The following is a 22,224-nucleotide window of genomic DNA, read 5'->3' as shown; positions in this document are numbered from 1 at the left end:
AAGAGTTGATAAAAGAAGGTATTGATCATTGCATACACTTTCAGAAGATTGCGAGAATGTTGCCAGAATTCAAAAGATTGAATTATACAAAGAGGCTGGGCAGGCTAGGACTGTATTCCTTGGTATGTAAGAAATTGAAAAGGTGACTTTATAAAATTCTGTCTGGCACAGATGGGGTGAATGCTCAGTCTTTTTCTCTGGAAAAGAGGACCACAAACTCAAGGGCAGAGGTCAAGATAAGACAGGAAGAATGCAAAAGGGACCTGAAGAACAAATTCTGCATGAAGAAGGTGGTGCACTGTATATAAGGAATGAACTGCCAGAGAAGGTAGCTCAGGCAGCTACGATAACAATATTTAAGAAACATTGGATAAGTTTATGAATGGGAAAGGTTTAGAGCAGAGGTTCACAAACTTTTTATGCTTTGGATGCCTACCATTAACCGAGGGGTCCGGGGAACCCAGGTTGGGAACCCCTGGTTTAGAGGGATACAGGCCAAACACAGACAAATGGGACTAGCTTACTTGGGTATCTCAGTCCACTTGGATGAACTGGGCAAGAAGGCCTGTTCCTGGCTGCTTTACTCTGTGACTACGACTCAAATCCCCATGTACACACATTTGCCCAAAGTAGTTCATAATTATATGTTTTTATTTATTTAGAGATATAGCATGGAATAGGCCCTTCTGGCCTTTTGACCCAGGCCGCCCAGTAGTCTCATAATTTAATCCTAGCCTAATCATGGGGCAATCTATGGACCGATTAACCTATCACTTGGACTATGGAGGGAAACCGGAGCACCCGGGGGAAACCGGAGCACCCGGAGAAAACCCACGTGGTCATAGGGAGAACGTACAAATGCCTTACCAACAGTGATGGGAATTGAACTCGAGTGGCCTGTAATGTAAAGCGCTGTGCTAACCACTATGCTACTGTGCCTCCGTTCTAACCACGTTCTACTGGAGCCCATCGAGAGTGTTTTGGCCAGCTGCATCACCGTCTGGTATGGGAGTCAAAAGCCATCTGGTCTCAAGACCCTGCAACGGATGGTGAAAAGTGTTGAGAGAATCAACAGAGTCTCTCTCTCCACCCCCAGCTCCATCCAGTATATATACACCAGAAGCTCTGCATTCACAGAGCCCTCAGCATTGTCAAGAAGACCTCCCACCTAACCACAATTAACTTAACCTCCTACCATCAGGTAGAAAAAGAACAAGGGACTGCTAAGTTGGGTAACAGCTTCTTCCCCTGGGCCGTGAGACTTCTGAACACTTTCCAGTACACATTATTTATGTCAGCGGCAGTAGCATTATACTGTTTAACTATAAGCGATTTATGCATTTTATGTCAACTACAGAATATTTGTTCCATTATCTGTTAATATTATTTTATGTGCTGTATGTGAAATATGTACTGTGTTTTGCACCTTGGTCCCAGAGAAACATTGTTAAGGTTTAGCTGTATACGGTGGAATGACAATAAACTTTAAATTGAACTTGAAGTGGCATCAAACTGAACAAGAAATTTGATCACTAACAAGAGAAAATCTGTAGATTCTGTTAATTTCCTGCAACACACACACAATACTGGAGGAACTCAGCAGGCCAGGCAGCATCTATGGAAAACAGTACAGTCGACATTTCAGGCTGAGACATTTCATCAGGGCTCATGAAGGGTCTCAGCCTGAAATGTTGACTGTTTACTCTTTTCTGTAGATGCTGCCTGGCCTGCTGAGTTCCTCCAGCATTTTGTGTGTGTTGAAAGAAATTTGATGTCTGAAAACTAATTGTCTTAATATTGTTATTCTAAATTAAGCCTTGTACTTCTAAATGACCACCAATTATACCTCAGATTATGGATTTTAATGGTTTGTTCACAAGTAATAGTCTAACTACTACATCCAATTACATTATGCCCCAATTCTAGCTTCTTAATTATAGACTTGATTTTGCAAACTTTTGACTCCGGCAAATCCAAGCTACATTTCTAAGATTGAAAGGGAATCAGAATATGCAGTGTACCTAATGGGCAGATCAATTGAGTTCAGTTGATCCAGAATCATTCTTAAACTCTACCAGTTTAACTCATTGTGTTATTTATTTGTCTGCATTTCTGTGGCCTGTTTTACTGAGCCAGATATCACGTGTACACGCGCATTCCTTTCTATTACAGGTTTAATGAAAGGGGTCGTCTCTTTGATATTAGTCACTGAAAAGCAGAACATTTAGAAGGAAGTTGTGGCCCTGGGCAATATCCCAGAAAGTGGAAGATCTGAGACCACTACATTCTCTTAGAGAATTTGGACACAATCTGAAAAACAGGAAGACACAAGATTAGGCTGTAACTTTAGTCTTACATTTTTCTAGAAATATAAATATTTCAAGCAAAAACAAATGATCTGGCCAGTAAAGTTCCCAAGTTCCTCCAGCATTTTGTGTGTGTTTCTCTGGAGTTCCAGCGTCTGCAGAATCTCTCGTGGCTATCTTGCCAGTACAAAGACAAATGTTGTGAATGGAATGGATGATGTTAGAGGAATTGGGGTTGATTACACACTCCTCAAATAAATTCATTCAGATTCTCGTGGAATTTATACTCGAGCAGCTCCAAGCGTAATTCTAATCTCCGAATAACTGGCTGCAGTGGCTGTCAGCATTATTATGTATTTATTACCAAACAAGTGGTCAATCGCTAATCATGCCAGCTTCCAGTGGAATAATTCCATTAGTCATACCCTCTCTCGTTATTCCCCTGTATCTCTGCAACCTATTCTCTCTCACATACCCATCAACTCACTGTGATTCTTGTGGTTCCTACTTACACTAAGTAGATAGTTTTGCAACAGCCCATTTAGTCTACTTTTGGATATGGAAGGAAACATGGGCACCCATTGCAAGCCCACAATGTCACAAGAGAAAACATGCCAACTGTATGTAGTGACATGTGAGGTCAGGATTAAACCATTCTCCTAGGAGCTGTGAGACAACAGTACTAATTGCCGTGACACCATTTGACTCTCCATTCTTCGCACATGAATAAATTAGGAGATTACATTTATGAGCTCAGGAGAATGAACACAAGGAATTTGCATCAAATTTCACCTTACTCTTTCTATTGCCTGGCCTTCCTGGGCTTCAGATTGTCTCTTAGAACCCAAATTTCAGGAAACAGTGTATATCTGATGGATTGCTTCCTGTAACTGGAGCCCAAAGGGGTTAGGTGCCAGCAGTGTTAGCACTGGGGCCTGTGGGTCAATGCACTTCACACAGAATCTTTAACAGAAACTGCTCTCCTGGTCTGCGGAATGCACCGAGTCTATAGTGCACCATTCATCGATGTTACCATTGAAGATAGGTACAGTATAGCAAAATAACAGGCCCTTTAGCGCACAATGTCTACAGAAGGTTATGCCGAATTAAACTAATTCTTTTCTGCCTGCACATAGAAACATAGAAAATAGGTGCAGGAGTAGGCCATTTGGCCCTTCGAGCCTGCACCGCCATTTATTATGATCATGGCTGATCATCCAACTCAGAACCCTGCACCAGCCTTTCCTCCATACCCCCTGATCCCCATAGCCACAAGGGCCATATCTAACTCCCTCTTAAATATAGCCAATGAACTGGCCTCAACTGTTTCCTGTGGCAGAGAATTCAACAGATTCACCACTCTCTGTGTGAAGAAGTTTTTCCTAATCTCAACCCTAAAAGGCTTCTCCCTTATCCTCAAACTGTGACCCCTCATTCTGGACTTCCCCAACATCGAGAACAATCTTCCTGCATCTAGCCTGTCCAATCCCTTTAGGATTTTATACGTTTCAATCAGATCCCCTCTCAATCTTCTAAATTCCAACGAGTACAATCCTAGTTCATCCAGTCTTTCTTCATATGAAAGTCCTGCCATCCCAGGAATCAATCTGGTGAACCTTCTTTGTACTCCCTCTATGGCAAGGATGTCTTTCCTCCGATTAGGGGACCAAAACTGCACACAATACTCCAGGTGTGGTCTCACCAAGGCCTCGTACAACTGCAGTAGTACCTCCCTGCTCCTGTACTCGAATCCTCTTGCTATAAATGCCAGCATACCATTCGCCTTTTTCACCGCCTGCTATACCTGCATGCCCACTTTCAATGACTGGTGTATAATGACACCCAGGTCTCGTTGCACCTCCCCTGTTCCTAATCGGCCACCATTCAGATAATAATCTGTTTTCCTATTTTTGCCACCAAAGTGGATAACTTCACATTTATCCACATTAAATTGCATCTGCCATGAATTTGCCCACTCACCCAACCTATCCAAGTCACCCTGCACCCTCTTAGCATCCTCCTCACAGCTAACACTGTCGCCCAGCTTCGTGTCATCCGCAAACTTGGAGATGCTGCATTTAATTCCCTCATCCAAGTCATTAATATATATTGTAAACAACTGGGGTCCCAGCACTGAGCCTTGCGGTACCCCACTAGTCACCGCCTGCCATTCTGAAAAGGTCCCGTTTATTCCCACTCTTTGCTTCCTGTCTGCTAACCAATTCTCTATCCACATCAATACCTTACCCCCCATACCATGTGCTTTAAGTTTGCACACTAATTTCCTGTGTGGGACCTTGTCAAAAGCCTTTTGAAAATCCAAATATACCACATCCACTGGTTCTCCCCTATCCACTCTACTAGTTACATCCTCAAAAAATTCTATGAGATTCGTCAGACATGATTTTCCTTTCACAAATCCATGCTGACTTTGTCCGATGATTTCACCGCTTTCCAAATGTGCTGTTATCACATCTTTGATAACTGACCCCAGCAGTTTCTCCACCACCGACGTTAGGCTAACCAGTCTATAATTCCCCGGTTTCTCTCTCCCTCCTTTTTTAAAAAGTGGGGTTACATTAGCCACCCTCCAATCCTCAGGAACTAGTCCAGAATCTAATGAGTTTTGAAAAATTATCACTAACGCATCCACTATTTCTTGGGCTACTTCCTTAAGCACTCTGGGATGCAGACCATCTGGCCCTGGGGATTTATCTGCCTTTAATCCCTTCAATTTACCTAACACCACTTCCCTACTAACATGTATTTCGCTCAGTTCCTCCATCTCACTGGACCCTCTGTCCCCTACTATTTCTGGAAGATTATTTATGTCCTCCTTAGTGAAGACAGAACCGAAGTAATTATTCAATTGGTCTGCCATGTCCTTGCTCCCCATAATCAATTCACCTGTTTCTGTCTGCAGGGGACCTACATTTGTCTTTACCAGTCTTTTCCTTTTTACATATCTATAAAAGCTTTTACAGTCAGTTTTTATGGTCCCTGCCAGTTTTCTCTCATAATCTTTTTTCCCCTTCCTAATTAAGTCCTTTGTCCTCCTCTGCTGAACTCTGAATATCTCCCAGTCCTCAGGTGAGCCATTTTTTCTGGCTAATTTGTATGCTTCTTCTTTGGAATTGATACTATCCCTAATTTCTCTTGTCAGCCACGGGTGCACTACCTTCCTTGATTTATTCTTTTGCCAAACTGGGATGAACAATTGTTGTAGTTCATCCATGCAATCTTTAAATGCTTGCCATTGCATATCCACCGTCAATCCTTTAAGTGTCATTTGCCAGTCTATCTTAGCTAATTCATGTCTCATACCTTCAAAGTTACCCCTCTTTAAGTTCAGAACCTTTGTTCCTGAATTAACTATGTCACTCTCCATCTTAATGAAGAATTCCACCATATTATGGTCACTCTTACCCAAAGGGCCTCTCACGACAAGATTGCTAATTAACCCTTCCTCATTGCTCAAAACCCAGTCTAGAATAGCCTGCTCTCTAGTTGGTTCCTCGACATGTTGGTTCAAAAAACCATCCGGCATACATTCCAAGAAATCCTTTTCCTCAGCACCTTTACCAATTTGGTTAACCCAATCTACATGTAGATTGAAGTCACCCATTATAACTGCTGTTCCTTTATTGCACACATTTCTAATTTCCTGTTTAATACCATCTCTGACCTCACTACTACTGTTAGGTGGCCTGTACACAACTCCCACCAGCGTTTTCTTCCCCTTAGTGTTATGCAGCTCTACCCATATCGATTCCACATCTTCCCGGCTTATGTCCTTCCTTTCTATTGCGTTAATCTCATCTTTAACCAGCAACGCCATCCCACCTCCTTTTCTTTCATGTCTATCCCTCCTGAATATTGAATATCCCTGAACATGATCCTCATCCCTTCACTTCTTGCATATTTTATCCAATAACACTCTTGTATTTGCTTCCACCATTCACCCAAGCAGTTCCCAGGTAGCTACCGCTCTCTGCATAAATAAAAACTTACCCTACACAACTCCTTTAAACTTCTCCCCTCTCACATTCAAATGCACGTTGGATTTTACCTCCGTAACAGGCCACTACGTTGCATTGTCATAGACCTATCTCTCCTTTTTTTGTATTAATGCTTCACTTTTGCTGTCTTTTCTTTACCCTTTGTATAACTTGTACAATTTATATGTTGTGGGCTGTCTGTAATCTGATGCGAGCAAGTTTTAATTTCCCCTGTACTTCAGTATACTTGTGCACACAATAACCTCGACGATTAAAAGAGGCCCCCAAAGAGGCCAAACATTAAAAAAATGCAATATAGATTGAGAACTGTGGTCAATTTTCAGAAGTTCCTGCACTTCCTTTCAAAAAACAACACAGAGAACAGGAAGATTTCCATTTGAAATTCTGAACGAAGTGAAGCAAATACAAACAAAAAGAGCCAACAAACCTAGCGAAGGCCGATTTACCTCGATACATCTTGGCATATCACAATTCAGACAGGTTAAATTGTTCTTGCTAAGATCGAGTGACTTGTCGCTGCACCAGATAGGAGACGGCCTGCCACTTTCGCCTTCCTCCTTGTCCGAAGTCGGGGTGCAGGGGTTTCGAACTTCGGGCTTAGACCTCGCCGAAGAGTCAGGGGGCTGACTGTTGAGCTCCATGAGGAGTTAAAGCCATCGCACGGCAGCAGCGTTGAAGCTACCTGCAAAGCAGCCCAGGCAGTTCTGGCATGGTGCCATGCAGGAGCGTCAGCCCGAGACTCTCACCAACCGGAGCAGAACAACTCAAGAATCCCCATTCCAAGGATTGAGACATGAAGGGGAACGAAGCGTCCAAGCGACTAGTATTAAATGATGCTTAAAATTCAGTGAAGGGTATAAGGAGCTTTAACTTCTAAACTTTCCGACAGCAATGCTGGGAAGTTTTCTCAATTTCATAGCAGTGTAACACCAACGGTGCGGTTACTATAGAGATTTCTGAAACATATGGCCGCTGTGGGCTTGACGCGGCCATTAGGTACCAGGCGTCCACCTTATATGACGAACGAGAATAACTCAGGGCGAGTGTGTGCAGGGTCCTTACAGCGCTACCCAGCCAAACAAACGCCTTAGGCTCGGTGACACCCTCTCTAACAACGCGGTTGTAGGTATGGACCTGACGCACACGGGGATGTAGCGCCTTTAATATAATATAAACTACCGTAAGTTTTTCTATCGAACATAATCAAGCACCAGGCGACTGAAGAAGGTATTAGAGCAGGCGAGAAAAACTTCCAAAAGAAAAAAAAGTTGCAAAACTTTCGGAAAAAAAAGAAAATTATTGGAATTTTGTGAAAACAATAGAAATGTTGGGGGTATTCAGCAGGTCAGGACTAAATAGGTGCTCTGTAAAGATGTTGCCTGAGCTTTTTGTTCCTTCTAATATAGACACGAACCAAATACAGATTGGGATTCCTCTTTGGAAGATCCTTCACTCAGCCACACAGTAGCATAGCAGGTAGCAACACTTTACTGCACCAGCAATTGGATTTAGTTCCCACCACTGTCTCGGAGGTGTCTCCTCATAAACACGTGGGTTTCCTCAGCTTCCTCCCACATTCCAAAGACTACCAGTTAGAAAGTTAGTATGTTGAGGGCATGCTATGTTGGCATCCAAACCACGGCAACACTAGCAGATCACCTCCAGCACATTCTCAGACTGTACAGATTATTGATGAAAATTACGTATGTTTCCATGTTTCAATGTTCACGTGACAAATAATGTTAATCTAACCTATTTCTCTAAATCAGCCCTCAAGGTCAACCCAGAGCATCTAGGTTATAGCAATCATAGCAATGTGATTTTCTAAATGTGAGAAACAGCACCTCGTCATCTCTCTAGGCACGTAGCATGAGATAAGTTCAATAGGTCCCGATGTAAGGTTATCCACCTTTAACACTAACTCAACACTCCTTCTCCTCTCCTCTCCTCTCCTCTCCTCCCCATCCCATATTACACTCCTTCAGTGGTGAAAACAATTGTGTCCCGGACAGCCTTTGTCTCCACCCAATCACAGACACCTCAATCTGCCTGCTCTTCAATTTAGTGGCATGCTTCTCCACCACCCCCCCACCCCATGTTTCCAATTATGATGAATCATTGGCCTGAAATGTTAACCCTGTTTCTGTCTCTCCAGCTGCTGCTTGATCAGTTGAATATTCTCAACATTTTTCTATTTTTTTGCAGAATTTTGCTGGGTTTTAGGAATCATGTTCAAAATGAAAATGATATTGAGATATTTTAATCTTTGGCAGCTGAAGATGTGATGGTCAGTGGTTTAGCAATTAAGTCTGAGAAAGGATGAGATCTCAGAGGTAGTTGATTGTAGATCTCTCAGAGAGTTAAGGCGATTGTGAAGATGACTGAGATGGGGGTGACTAAATGGAGCAATTTGAACAATAAGGAAGAATTGTAAAACAGGCGATGTGCATCCAGGAGTCAGAATAGGTCAGAAAATTCAGAGATTATGAACATTTAGGGATCGGTGTGTGTCAGGTCAAGCTGGGGTTTTAATGCTGTTGAATTCACAGAGCGTTCAACCAGGAGTAGGCTTGACATAACAAAGAAGCTTACAGGGATTTCAGCCGCAGATCCACTGGGCATTGGAGTTAAGTGATGCTGTAGACCTTGAAATAGACTGTTTTGGTGGTAAGGTTTAAATATATCTGAAGGTCATCTTGTGGTCAAATATAACACCAACATTTCAGATTGTAACTGCAGAAAAAAGATGGAGGTGGGTGCAATGTAACGACTTTTTGTGATGGGGCCAAAGAAGATTATGTCATTAAAAAGATTTTTAAACAGTGTAAAGGATGGGGAACTGCATGTACCAGGGTGATAGTATTCAACCGCTGCTGCAAAGCATAACCTTACATAGAAAAATAAGGACTAAGCCTTTCAGGATATGAACAGGTTTGAAAGGATAGATGTGTCAAAAATATTGCGATATGATAGAGTTTACACAGTCATAGTCATAATTTATTGATCCCGAGGGAAATTGGTTTTCATTACAGTTGCACCTTAAATAATTAAATAGTGATAAAACCATAAATAATTAAATAGTAATATGTAAATTATGCCAGGAAATAAGTCCAGGACCAGCCTATTGGCTCAGGGTGTCTGACCCTCTAAGGGAGGAGTTGTAAAGTTTGATGGCCACGGGCAGGAATGACTTCCTGTGATGCTCTGTGTTGCATCTTGGTGGAATAAGTCTCTGGCTGAATGCACTCCTGTGCCCACCCAGTCCATTATGTAGTGGATGGGAGACATTGTCCAAGATGGCATGCAACTTCGACAGCATCCTCTTTTCAGACACCACCATCAGAGCGTCCAGTTCCATCCCCACAACATCACTGGCCTTACGAATGAGTTTGTTGATTCTGTTGGTGTCTGCTACCCTCAGCCTGCTGCCCCAGCACACAACAGCACACATGATCGCACTGGCCACCATAGACTCGTAGAACATGAGCAAAAGTAAGGCTTTCATCAACAAATTCAATAAAGAATTCATGAGAAGTATGTTTACTAAGAGATTGGTTGAACACAGAATCTGGTATCACAAGGAGTAATTGGAGAAAATCACACAGACATTAATGGAGATGCTACATAAACACTGGGGAGCATATGAGGTGAAAACGAGGGAGGGAGAAGGCTACTGGTGAAGTATAAATATTGACATAGATCAGTTACACAGAATAGCCTATTTCTGTGAAGTATATTTATATAATCTTATAAAAACTGTGATTAGAAACAGAGAATTTCTGTTCACTTCAGTGAAATACTATAGTTGCTTATATTTAGCTACCATATTTTTAAAAGTATAACATTAGATTTAAGAAGGTATTGCATAAAAGCTTCATATTAATGTATTATAAGAAAAGGAAAAAACAGTGAAAAAGTGCTGGTTTAACTTAATTTGCACCTTTTGATTCTTTAGGCTTGGATTTAGAAATATTCAATGATTATTTTTTTCAATGATGGCATCTCAAAGTTGAAGTGTGCCAGAGGAAAGATACAATTGACAAAGTTTACTTTTATATAACATGATGCCTTATGAATAATTAAGCAGAATAGTTAATAATAGATGTTTTATGAGATAGTAATTTGTCTTTAAATATGGAGCTCATTCACTCCACAGCAAGGAACCCATGACTTGAATTCATTGATGGAGAAGTGAAATTCAAGTTATGTGAATGCTGAAGCTAACCTTTCACTGCTGCTGATTGAAATGTTTTGCTCAAAACATGGGTTGTGGGCATCATTCAAGAAAATAATTTGCAAAGAGACAGATACATAATTCTGTTCACCCTGTGGCACTCTGCCAGCAGAATTGGTGGATGCAGTATCAATTTCAATGCTTAATATATGTTTGGATAAATACATGGATGGGAGTGGTATGGAGAGCTATGGTCCAGGTGCAGGCCGATGGGACTAGGCAGAATAATAGTTTGGAATGGACTAGATGGGCCGAAGGGCCTGTTCCTGTGCTGTAGTGTTCTGTGCCTCTGTGACTCTAAATTCAACCTACAGCCAAGGTCATCCAAACCTCAGATGTCAATTTGTAACATCAGATGATGCTTGCACTTGTACACACTCAATCTCAAGTCATCTTCAACTCCCTCACTGGAATACACATTAGAATGGGTGTTAATCGCTACGTCCATAAACAAAGTTTCTCTACCACTATACAATGCCATACCACAATGATAAAGGTTCATCAAGTTCAACATAAGTGCTATCAATCACCACAGAATCCACAAAACTATAGTGGAGGTGAACCATCCTTAATCCAGGGAGACTATCGGAGAAGAAGTTAACACTCCAAAAGAGGTGCTATATCAATTAACAAGTAAACACAGAAAATTAGAATAAAAGTGGATAGTCAAAAAGGTTATCAAAAGATACCACAGAATTATTCACAAATATGAGTAGAAGAATGGCAAGTGAAGTTTAATCTAGACAAGTGTGAGCTGTTGCACTTTGGAAGGTCAAATATAAGAGGAAAATATACAGTAAATGACATTCATGTACAGGAAAATCTCGAGGTGCAAGCCTTTAGCTCCTTGTAAGATCCAACACAAATGGATGGGGTAGTAAATGAGTCAGGATTGTTTGTCTTCATTAGAGGAGACATTGAGTATAAAAGCTGGCGAGTTCTGTTGCAGCAGTATAAAGCTTTGTTTAGGGCACATTTGGAGCATTGTGTGTAGTTTTATTCACGGCATTGCAGTAAGGATGTGGAGGCTTTGGAGATGGTACAGAAGAGATTCACCAGGATGCTGCCTGGATTAGATAGTATTTGTTATAAAAAGCTGTTGGACAAACTTGGACTGTTTTCTCTAGAGTCTGAGAGGCAAACTGATCAAACTATATAAAAGTATGAGAGGCATAAATAAGGTCAGCATCTTTGTCCTAATGTAAAAATATCAAATATAGCTTTCAGGTGGGAAGAGAGATGATTAAAGATCTAAAATGCAAGTTTTTACACAGGGAGGCAGTACCTGGAACATGCTGCCAGGAGAAGCATGGCATGTTCCTGGCGTGAAAGCAGAGTTAATAACAAAATTTAAGGAGCAGTTGGAAAGGCACATGGGCTGGCAGGGAATGGAGGAATATAGACCATTTGCAGAGAGATGGGAATAGTTTAATTTGGCATTGTGTGTGGCACAGACATCTTGGGTCAAAGGGTCTATTTCTGTGTTGTCCTATTCTATTGAATATTCTATGTATCAAATATTGAAAAATCTCAGATCAGGCAGTATCTGTGGAAAGTGAAACAGTTAATGCTTCAGGTGATTGACAGTTTTTAATAACCAATTCACAGTCATGAAAGAAATATGAGATAATTTTATTTCAGTTTTTTAGTACTTGATCTTTTTGTTAAAGGTAAATTGTTTAGTCCTAATTGCCCTGAAGAAGTTGTCAATCACTATCCTGAACTGTTGTAATCCTTCTGGTCAAAGCACTTCCACATTGCTTCTGTTCAGGGAGCTCCAGAGTTTAGACCCAGGGACAAGGGAGGACTGGTGATATATTAACAAGTCAGGGTGGAATGTGACATCATTGACAATTAGAACCCTTTTCCTCTGGCAAGTGCTGTTGAAGTAGCCTATGTGAGTGACTGCACTATATACTTTGTGCCAGTTCTGTAAGGAATGTAAGATTTTGGTGGTCATTTGGGTACCAGTAAAGTGAGGTTCTTTGCTCTGGATGGTATGCAGCACCATTTATGTCCAAGGACTGGGATGAAATGCTGGTGAAAGAAGACTTATTAATGATTTTCAAAAGAGGATTGGACACCAACTAGACTGTACAAAATGGGGATTGTTGATAATAATTTATGCTGGAAATGTAAAAATGAGTGGGCACATATTTTCACATGATTTGGGAATGTTCCATGGTTCGTCCATTTTGGCATGAAGTTCTTGATCTGTTGGGGAATTGGTCGGGTTCCACACTGCCCTTGTGCCCACGGCTTTGTCTCTTGGGTGATAGGAAAATGATACCTAATGTAAACAATGACAAATTTACTATTTTAATGGTGGGTCTCATCACAGTTGCAAGAATTATATTGCAAAACTGGAAAAATCCAAGATGTCCCAGTGTGAAGGAATGGACTGAGGAAATGATTAAGATTTCATCATATGAACACATGTTGGGAAGAATTAACAGTGAGGGAAAAGTGCAAGACGCATGGGATCAATTTTCGTTGTATTTAATTTAAACTTAAATTAGGACTTCTTTCTGTCTCTTAAGTTTTATTTCTTTTCCTGTCATGGGATGGCTGTGCAAATCTGCTGTATTGTATCTGCTCTATGACATGTTGTGCTGCTTTGTAAAATAAGAATAAATAATAATAAAAAATTGAATTAAAAAAGAGGATTGGATATCAAGTTGAAATGAAAAGCATAGTATAAGAATATTTACTAATAATCATGAAGTGAATTTGATTTTGATAACCAAAGAATAATCATTTGCCCAAAGTGCCAATAACCTCTTGTATAGAAACAGCAGTGCCAACAACTACATAATTGACAAGTCAAGAATACACTGCAAATTGGAACATAGTCATTTATTTTGCTAATATTGTTCACTCACTTTTGTACAATCCAGCAATAATCAGAGAGCCAAAATAGTTTTGGTCCAGTGCCACACTATACCTCTCATATAACACATAAACTGATTAAATCATTGAATACAATATACCAAAAGGTTTTATGCAATCCAAGTCTGCACTATCCTACTAAAACAAATGATCTGTGGTTAAAATAATGGAGTTGGTTTTCGTATGGAAAGACTATTGGAATAATACAAAACACGTGATACCACGGAATCTGTAAACCCAAAGGATTCACTTTAAGTTGTCTTCTTGAGGTTCAGGAGGTGGAGGCCGTTCTAGTGCCGGGCAATCATCAGTGAAAAACACAAGATCCTGAAGGGGAAGAAAAAACAACTGTAATTAATGACGCTGCGGTATATATAGTGTTATATATATATATATAAGCATATAAATAGTAAGCTTGGTAATGTATTCAGAATATAAGCCCCATCAATTGAATTAAAGTTCCACGAATTATTTAGTTTAAATTTGAAAATTGACGATAACCCGATTCTATGTTAATGTTAAGTAATGGAATAACATTACTTGTTTGAAAATATTGATATGTATGATATTTTAGGTCTGTTGTATGAATAAAGTACTTTTTGAAATATATATATTTTTATCTATAGTCCTCGCTCAAGAACTGACGTTCGAGTTAAGGTGCCAACAAGATCTATACTGTATACGTTACCCGGTGGCAGAGTCGGCTGATCATAGTATACAAACGCGTAATACGGAATTTCAGAAAAGCAATTCTTTTTAATTCCTTGCATTCGGGAGTGATGAGATTTTCCAAAGCATAGATGTGATCGCGAAGTTTGACCAACACGCAAGCGTTCTGGAACACGAATATACTTCATCAATATTTTCATCAAGAACAATAGCAATTGATCACTGAAATAATAACTGCGCCAACGGTGCTCTCCTTAAGTCAAAAGTACTTACGTGCACATCAATGTATAGTTTGGGCAAGTGGGCAACGCAACGTCTCTGTGGAAGAAACATATTCATGTAACTATTCCACAAGCACAACCCACTAATCAAGACAACAGATTGCCCTTTCAATTTACCGTGACAGGAATTTTCTCTACTCTTTCCATTGACACCATAATTCCTTTGCTTAATCTCAAAACAGCCGAATAACAAGTCGGTGGGGCAGAATCAACGATTATAAGGAGAGTGAACAGGAGGACAATTTTGCTAAGCAGATCCATAACTCGTTAAAGTATGCAGCCGGCTGTAAATCCTAAAGTGAAGTTCCCCTCCTGGCGCCTTCCTTCTATTTCCGTGAAGTTTGAAATGTGCCCATTCCGAAATATGCTCCAGTTTATGAATCCAGCGCATGAGCTCTTGGATTCGGCGATGACTATTGCTGACGTCAGTCTGGATGTATTCCAGCCGAAGGATCCCAAATGTGAACCAGACTCTATGGAACTAAATTTAGGAGCATGGTTCTCAAGTTCCTATCAAAACCACAACACAAAACCGTTTTGTTGACTAACTTTAGACAAGTTTATAATTAACAGAAGCGTTCCTGTTCATACAGGGTGCGATTTGATATTTCAGGTTTGCCTTGCCTTTTTACGGCCATCGCTAGTAGTTGTTGTACTAATTCCTTATGGACTTTAATATAAATCACACATCGTGTTAAGCATGATAGTCCAGACTCTGTCATCATATGTCATCATAGGTAGGCGAAATTAAATTATTTTAAGGAAATTGTATTATAAAAAGCTGGGAGCTGGAAACCAATTCTAAATCAAGTCAATATGTATACAAATAATGCAAAAAGCAACAGAATGAAACAATCTGTGTATTTTTTTCTGTTTCATAACATAGGCAATAACTTAGTATGGGACATGGACATGAAGAATTATGTAGCATGAAAAGCTCATTAACACAATTAAATCTACACTGGCTCTTTAGAGGATCAATCTATTTCCTATCATTTCCATAAATCCCATTCTTTACTTTTTAACTATTTGCCAAATGTCTTTTTGAAGGCTACCAGTGAGTTCATATCTTTCTTATATTCAGCCCTGCACTTGAAATCTGAACCACTCATTTATTTACTTATTTACCTACTTATCTATCTATCTATCTGCCTTTCTATTTATATATTTATTTGTTTGTTTGTTTGTTATTTAGCAATACAGCAATGAGTAGGCACTTCTTTGAGCTGCACCTCCCAGCAACCCATCTATTCTCACGTCAATGCTAGTCATTTTGTTAAAGGACTCAAGTCTGTGCTTCTGGTTCTTGGCTGTTTTAGTTTGGAATAATATTCTCATTACTTAACTTTGCCTACTCTAAATCCTCTGTGATTTTACAACTTCTATCAAATATCCCCAAACTTTGATGAAAGAACCTTAACCCATCCTAAACTTCCATCTTCCTGCGATCTTTCATAAATCCGTTTATCTCACTTGTTAATGATGTAAATTCTCTGTACTGAGTAACAATTGAAACACTGTTTTTCTAATCTTAGCATGTTCAACCCATTGTGACTGTTTGCAATAAACAGGCTAATGTGGAAAGTTAAAGATTGGAGCTTTGACATTCCCTGTGTCTTTTGGTTGGAGACTTGTTAGCACAATGAAACTTCCCATTGCTACACCAGGAGCCTCTATTCCACAGTCATTGTGGGACTCAGATTTATTGCTAATTCCACAGTTGCATATAACAATCATCAGTACCATTGGAAACAAGTGTCATCATAGTTTTCTGTTTAAATGTACAGAAAACTATTATTGATCTTGTTCAGTTTTTCAGTTGCTCTGGGAGCAACTATCTCCTGAATGGTATGGTCTAGCAATGGCCTCATTCTCAGATAGTCTGCCCTTCCTTAATTGGAAACAAACAGTTATTATGATGTAGAAAGATTTCGTAGGAGAGTACCACAGTATAGAGTTCTTCCGCTACTGGACGGGGAATGGCCAGGATGGATGAAGAAGCCTCTCAATTATTTTAGTACTGTAACACCCCAGGGGGCCACATGAATGGCAACAGTCTTTTTGTTTTAAGGAATGGAACACTATGTAACACATTGACTATGAATATAAGAATGAAAGGCTTTGCATGGCTTATTCTTGTAAATTGTTTTTCTTATTATGAATACAATAAAATATGTCCACATCTCTCTTATGGAGAGCTTCTTCCTTGCACAACATTGCCAACCTCTCCTCTAACCCCACTTATTATCTCTTGCATAAAACTTTACATCTGTGTGCCTTAATTTTTGCACCAGTGTTAATGGGAACATTTTAATTTTCTGCATGACCTAAGCCTGCAGGTTTTTTCAATCAAATGTCTGGTTAACTTCTTCTGTTCCAAAAAGAGTAACTCCACTTCTCCAACCTAATCTTGGGGCCATTTTACTGAAATCTATTATGCAACTTACCTCTTTCCTATATACAAGAGTTTCTGCAGATGCTGGAAATCCGGAGCGACACGCACAAAATGCTAGAGGAACTTGGCAACTGAGTCAACAGCTATGGGGGGCAATAAATGTTGATGTTTCAGCTCAAGACTCTTCATCAGAACTGGAAAGGAAGAGGACAGAAGTATGGTGACTGGAATGAAACACTTGTGAATATCTGTGAAATAAAAACAGAATATGCCAGATATAAAGCAGTAAGAAGAAAGATTAGCTTTATTTGTCACATGTACATCAAAACAAATGTGCTGTTTGTGTCAACAACAAAAACAGTCTGTGGTAGAAATGGTAAACCTAGTGAATGATGGGATACTTCACCATTCTGGAGCAGCTGGACTTAAGACTGCTGATGCGAGTCGAGAATAACCTTAGATGATAAGAGCAGTTCCAGGAACTCCAATAAACAAGATACTGGGTCCCTGGAACCTGGAGGGAGGATGCGCCTGGGGGTAAATTATGAGTCCTGATAACAGGGAACAGAAAGAACTGTTAGATTTGCATTCAGAGGTAAATCATGAATCCTGATAACAGGGAACAAAGAGGGCCATTAGACTTGCACTGGGAGATAATTAACAGGTCTTTTAAATGATTGATCATGTATTGACTGTGGGATGCTAAACAAAATTATGTGAAATTGTTTGTCTTGCTATATAAATATGAGCACTGTATAACCTAAAAATCAGAATTCTGGTGGGGGTGGAGACTGCCGCAGACTCTCCATGATATCATGTTACTAAACTCTTAAAACGAACCTCGAAGTCACTTTGCTGTTCTCAGTTAGTGTTTCCACGAGATAGTTCAAGATGTGCTGGGGCAGGCCAGAAGTTACTGACTGAGCTGCTGATCTGTGTCAATCTCTCCTTATTTCAAATTTTCAGTATGTGTAGTTTTATTTTATTTTGAATAATGTGTAACATCCTGGTCTGAGCTTTATAAAGGATTAGTCACCTTTCTTACTATTACACTCAACACCTATGCAATATATATATAGTATCCTATGTTTTGCGACTCACCTTTCAGGATGCCCTCCTGTCTTCAAAAATCTAAGCACATGAATCCCTGAGTATCCATGTTCTTACAAATACTTTTACAAGTCAGCCATCATGAAATGGTGGAGTGGTCTAAATCTACTCCTATGTCTCGTGGTCTCTAAAAACCCTCTCTGAACCCATCCAACAAGACAAGTGTGTAGACTCCTTAGAGATATTAACTAAAATTATTTCAAGCAACACACACAAAAAATGCTGGTGAACGCAGAAGGCCAGGCAGCATCTATAGGAAGAGGTACAGTTGACGTTTTGGGCCGAGACCCTTCATCAGGACTCGTCCCAGCCCGAAACGTCAACTGCACCTCTTCCTATAGATGCTGCCTGGCATGCTGCGTTCACCAGCATTTTTGTGTGTATTGCTTGAATTTCCAGCATCTGCAGATTTCCTCATGTCTGCAAACTAAAATTATTTGTTTGAACTAATACGTAATCCAAGGAACACCATTTGAACAGTTATCATTATATCAGCTTTTGTTGAAATTTGTTGGGGCAGGGTTGTGGTGTGGGAGTTGTGTGTTTCATGCAATGAGTGTTGAATTTAACAATAGTACTTAATTAAACAAATTCAATTTGCTTCCTGGCCAAGCAACCACATCTCTAAAATACTGCATTATCAGAGTCAGAATCAGGTTTATTATCACTGCCATAAGTCATGAAATTTATTGATTGAATTGAATTGACTTTACTACTTGAATCCTCCATATACATGAGGAGTAAAAATCTTATGTTATGTCTCCGTCTAAATGTGCAATATGCAATTTATAGTAAGTTATAATAAATAGTATGTACAACAGGACAGTCAATATAATGTGGAAATACAGCTGTATCAGCATGAATTAAGCAGTCTGATGGCCTGGCCCAGAGCCTGTTGGTCCTGGTTTTTATGCTGCTGTACCGTTTCTCAGATGGCAGCAGCTGGAACAGTTTGTGATTGGGGTGACTTGGACCACAATGATTCTTCAGACCCTTTTTACATACCTATCTTTGTAAATGTCCTAAATAGTTGGCATAGTTTGCATTTTGTTGTTTGATTGTTGGGAGTTTTTGTATTGCTATATTTACGCTCTATTCTTGGTTGGTGCGGCTGTAACAAAACCAAATTTCCCTCGGGATTAATAAAGTATATCTATCTATCTAATGGAAAGTTCACATCTACAGATGCGCTGGTCTGTCCACTCCACTCTCTGCAGAGTCCTGCGATTAAGGGAAGTACAGTTCCCATACCAGACAGTGATGCAGCCAGTCAGGATGTTCTCAATCATGCCCCTATAGAAAGTTCTTAGGATTTGGGGGCCCACACCAGACTTCTTCAACTGTCAAAGTGAAAGAGGCACTATTGTGCCTTTTTCACTGCACAGCTGGTGTGCACAGACCACGTGAGGTCCTCGGTGATGCTTATGCTGAGGAACTTAAAGCTATTCACCTTCTCACGCTAAATCCATTAATGTCAGCAGGGGCTGCCTGCCTCCCTTCCTCCCGTAGTCCACAACCAGCTCCTTTGTTTTGGTGACATTGAGTGAGGTTGTTTTCTTGACACCACTGTGTCAGGGTAATGACTTACGCTCGGTTTTGTGGCAAGCAATAAAAAAAATTACATTAATTAAAATATTTAGTATAAATAAGCAATGCAAATGAGAAACAGCAGGATGGAGTTCATGGTTCATGGACTATTCAGAAATCTGATGGTGAAGCTGTTCCTAAAATGTTGAGTGTCTGCCTTCAGGCTCCTATACCTCATCCCTGCTGGTAGTATTGAGAAGAAGACTTATTCCAGGTGGCGAGGATCTCAGTGATGGATACCATCTCCTGTATGCCTCCTGGCCACCATCTGAGATGCTGCCAACAACAGTGATGTTATCGGTGGCATATGTTCAACCACTAAACAAAACAATAAGCAGCAAAGAAAACAGGATCTGATAGTGATATTGGTTCTGCCAATCATTGTCCTTCCTTGTGCAGTAAAGAAATAATTATGACTGCTACTCAAAGTTGGAGAAGGAAAGCCTTTTCTGAGCCAAGTCAATTAATTAGTATTCCAAGATTCTTTTTTTTTCATTACTATTCTTTAAAGTCCAGATTGTCCCTCTAATAAAGGGGTTCCCAACCTTTTTTATGCCATAGAACCCCACCATTAACCAAGGGGTCCATGGGCCCAAGGTTGGGAACCCCTGCTCTAACATGAATAAGCCACAAATGTTTAAAAAGTGATTCAGTGCATATAGTTGTTTATTCATTGTTGAATAGAATTGACAGACATATATTTAATCAAATGACCCAGTTTACCTATTTGATTTGGAATGTGTGGACTCTCAGAACCTATCTCAGTCTGATTAACTTGTTGTATCAATTGAACTGCTTATTGGTACATAAAACAAGTTAAGATGGACCACGATTTTTTTCTGGACAAAGAATTTCCTAGTGTTTTGTATAGCACTGCTGGTTATCAAAGCACATATTAAGCCAATCTTTAAAAATCCTTGTTTATGTACATTTTCAGCATTTTTGGTGAATTGTCTTTCAGGGGCATCTGTTGTTAAATAGAAATTGCAAAGGAACTTGTGTTCATATTTACAAAATGGCAGAAAATTGACACAATTCAGAGGTATTGTAAGAAATTATAGCAATTGGGAGGAAATTGTGTATTGTATGATTCGTACCTCATGTCATAATGTGTGGAGATGAAGGGCAATCCTGTCTCATATAATATAGAAAAAAAATGCTGGAAATTCTCAGTGGGTATACACCAAATCCATGTAGAGAATCTTGGTTTCTGATATAGTGGCCCTAAGTTATATAATACATTTCGTGTTTTGTTTTGTGGAGTTCATTGTATACTCATTACAATTGGAGATAGAAAAGGCATGTAAAAAGGGCAATGTTGTGATAGTCAAGGGGGATTTCAGTATACAAGTAAATTGGGAAAATCAGGTTGGCCCTGGATCCCAAGAGAAGGAATTTGTAGAATGCCTATGTGATGGCTTTTTAGAGCAGCTTGTGGTTGGGCCCACTAGGGGAAAGGAAATTCTAGATTGGGTGCTGTGTAATGAACCAGATTTAACAAAGGTGGTTAAGGGAAAAGAACCCTTAGGAGATAGTGATCGTAATGTGATAGAATTCATCCTGCAGTTTGAGAGGGAGAGGCTAAAGTTAGGTGTCTCAGTATTCCAGTGGAGTAAAGGAAATCACAGATGTGTGAGAGGGGAGCTGGCCAAAATTGATGATAGATCACTACCACAGATGATAGCAGAACAGCGTGACTAGAGTTTTTGGGGACAATTTAGAATATGCAGGACAGATACATTCCAAAGACGAATAAGTATTCTAAAGGTGGATGAAACAACTGTGGCTGACAAGAGAAGCCAAAGGCAGCATAAAAGGAAAAGAAAGGGCATATAATTTAGCAAAAATTAGTGGGGAGAGATGACTGGGAAGCTTTTAAATACCAAGAGAAGGGAACTGAAAAAGAGAGAAAAGATGAAGTATGAAGGTAAGCTAGCCAATAATATTAAAGAGGATACAAAAAGTTTTTTCAGATAGATAAAGAGTAAAAGAGAAGTAAGAGTGGATATTGGACCACTGTTAAATGATGCAGGAGAGGTAGCAATGGGGAACAAAGCAATGGCAGACTGACTTAATAAGTATTTCAAAGAGATTCAAAGATTCAAAGCACATTTATTATCAAAGCATTATAAATTATACGGGTTGAGATGAGTTTGCTTAGAGAAAACCACAAAGCAAGACACCCAAAAAACCCAATTTAAAAATAAAAGAAAGACCAAAAACCATAGCGCAGAGAAAGGGAGAAAAAAACACAAATCATGCAAACAATGGAACTAAACTAACAGCATTCCAAATTAGACTCAGATCCCGGAGCAGCTGGAGTAGGCCCAAGCCTCAGTCCTAATTAATCACACCTGCAGGACAGAAACGCATGGTAACTGGATCAGTTCACAGCCTCAGCACCACAGAAAAAGAATGAACATTGGCAGAACGAGCAAGTCACCCCAACCCTCACCTCTTTTCCCAACACTTGGGCTTCCAGTCTATCTGTCACCATCATCATCATCACCACCATCAGGTGCCATGCCCAGTTTGAGCTTTGACTGCCATGGCCCACACACTCTGGTTTCGGGTCAAGTGGATTGATTCATTGGTATTCATTTCCAGTTCTCTAGCTGCTGTCTCCATCATCATTTGTCTTTGTCCTCCTCTTGCTTTCTTTCCTTCAATCTTTCCCATAATTACTGTGCATTCTAACTCTTTTCTAATCACATGTCCAATGAAGTTACGTTGC

At 39.9% G+C, this 22,224-nt stretch overlaps 2 protein-coding genes across 2 annotated transcripts in view; both read right to left on the bottom strand.

Annotated features, from left to right (window-relative positions):
• Positions 1 to 6,830, bottom strand: part of LOC140196052 (uncharacterized) — a 61,828-nt gene extending 54,998 nt beyond the window's left edge. Inside the window, exon 1 of the mRNA XM_072254759.1 lies at positions 6,772 to 6,830. Coding sequence (XP_072110860.1) covers positions 6,772 to 6,789 — 18 coding nt within the window. The 5' untranslated portion in view covers positions 6,790 to 6,830. The remainder of the gene's footprint in view (positions 1 to 6,771) is intronic.
• A 6,569-nt stretch (positions 6,831 to 13,399) lies between these two features.
• On the bottom strand, positions 13,400 to 14,771 carry cytl1 (cytokine like 1). The gene is made up of 4 exons (XM_072254758.1): positions 14,516 to 14,771; positions 14,391 to 14,435; positions 14,137 to 14,283; positions 13,400 to 13,775 (listed from the first exon to the last, which is right to left on the bottom strand). The coding sequence occupies exons 1-4, from the start codon at positions 14,657 to 14,659 to the stop codon at positions 13,695 to 13,697; spliced, it is 417 nt and encodes a 138-aa protein (XP_072110859.1). The 5' UTR covers positions 14,660 to 14,771; the 3' UTR covers positions 13,400 to 13,694.
• Positions 14,772 to 22,224: the final 7,453 nt, after the last annotated feature.

Source organism: Mobula birostris, chromosome 4, assembly GCF_030028105.1.
Source record: "Mobula birostris isolate sMobBir1 chromosome 4, sMobBir1.hap1, whole genome shotgun sequence".
Classification (NCBI taxonomy): Eukaryota; Metazoa; Chordata; class Chondrichthyes; order Myliobatiformes; family Myliobatidae; genus Mobula; species Mobula birostris.
This window is presented reverse-complemented; position numbering and strand designations above follow the sequence as displayed.

What these genes read in the sequence shown, in the direction of transcription:
- cytl1 (XM_072254758.1), bottom strand. Translation starts at nt 14,659, where the DNA reads ATGGATCTGCTTAGCAAAATTGTCCTCCTGTTCACTCTCCTTATAATC. An exon ending in TAGAGAAAATTCCTGTCACG is followed by an intron (nt 14,436 to 14,515) that starts GTAAATTGAAAG and finishes TTTCTTCCACAG; the next exon opens with AGACGTTGCGTTGCCCACTT. An exon ending in TCAGCCGACTCTGCCACCGG is followed by an intron (nt 13,776 to 14,136) that starts GTAACGTATACA and finishes CTTCCCCTTCAG; the next exon opens with GATCTTGTGTTTTTCACTGA.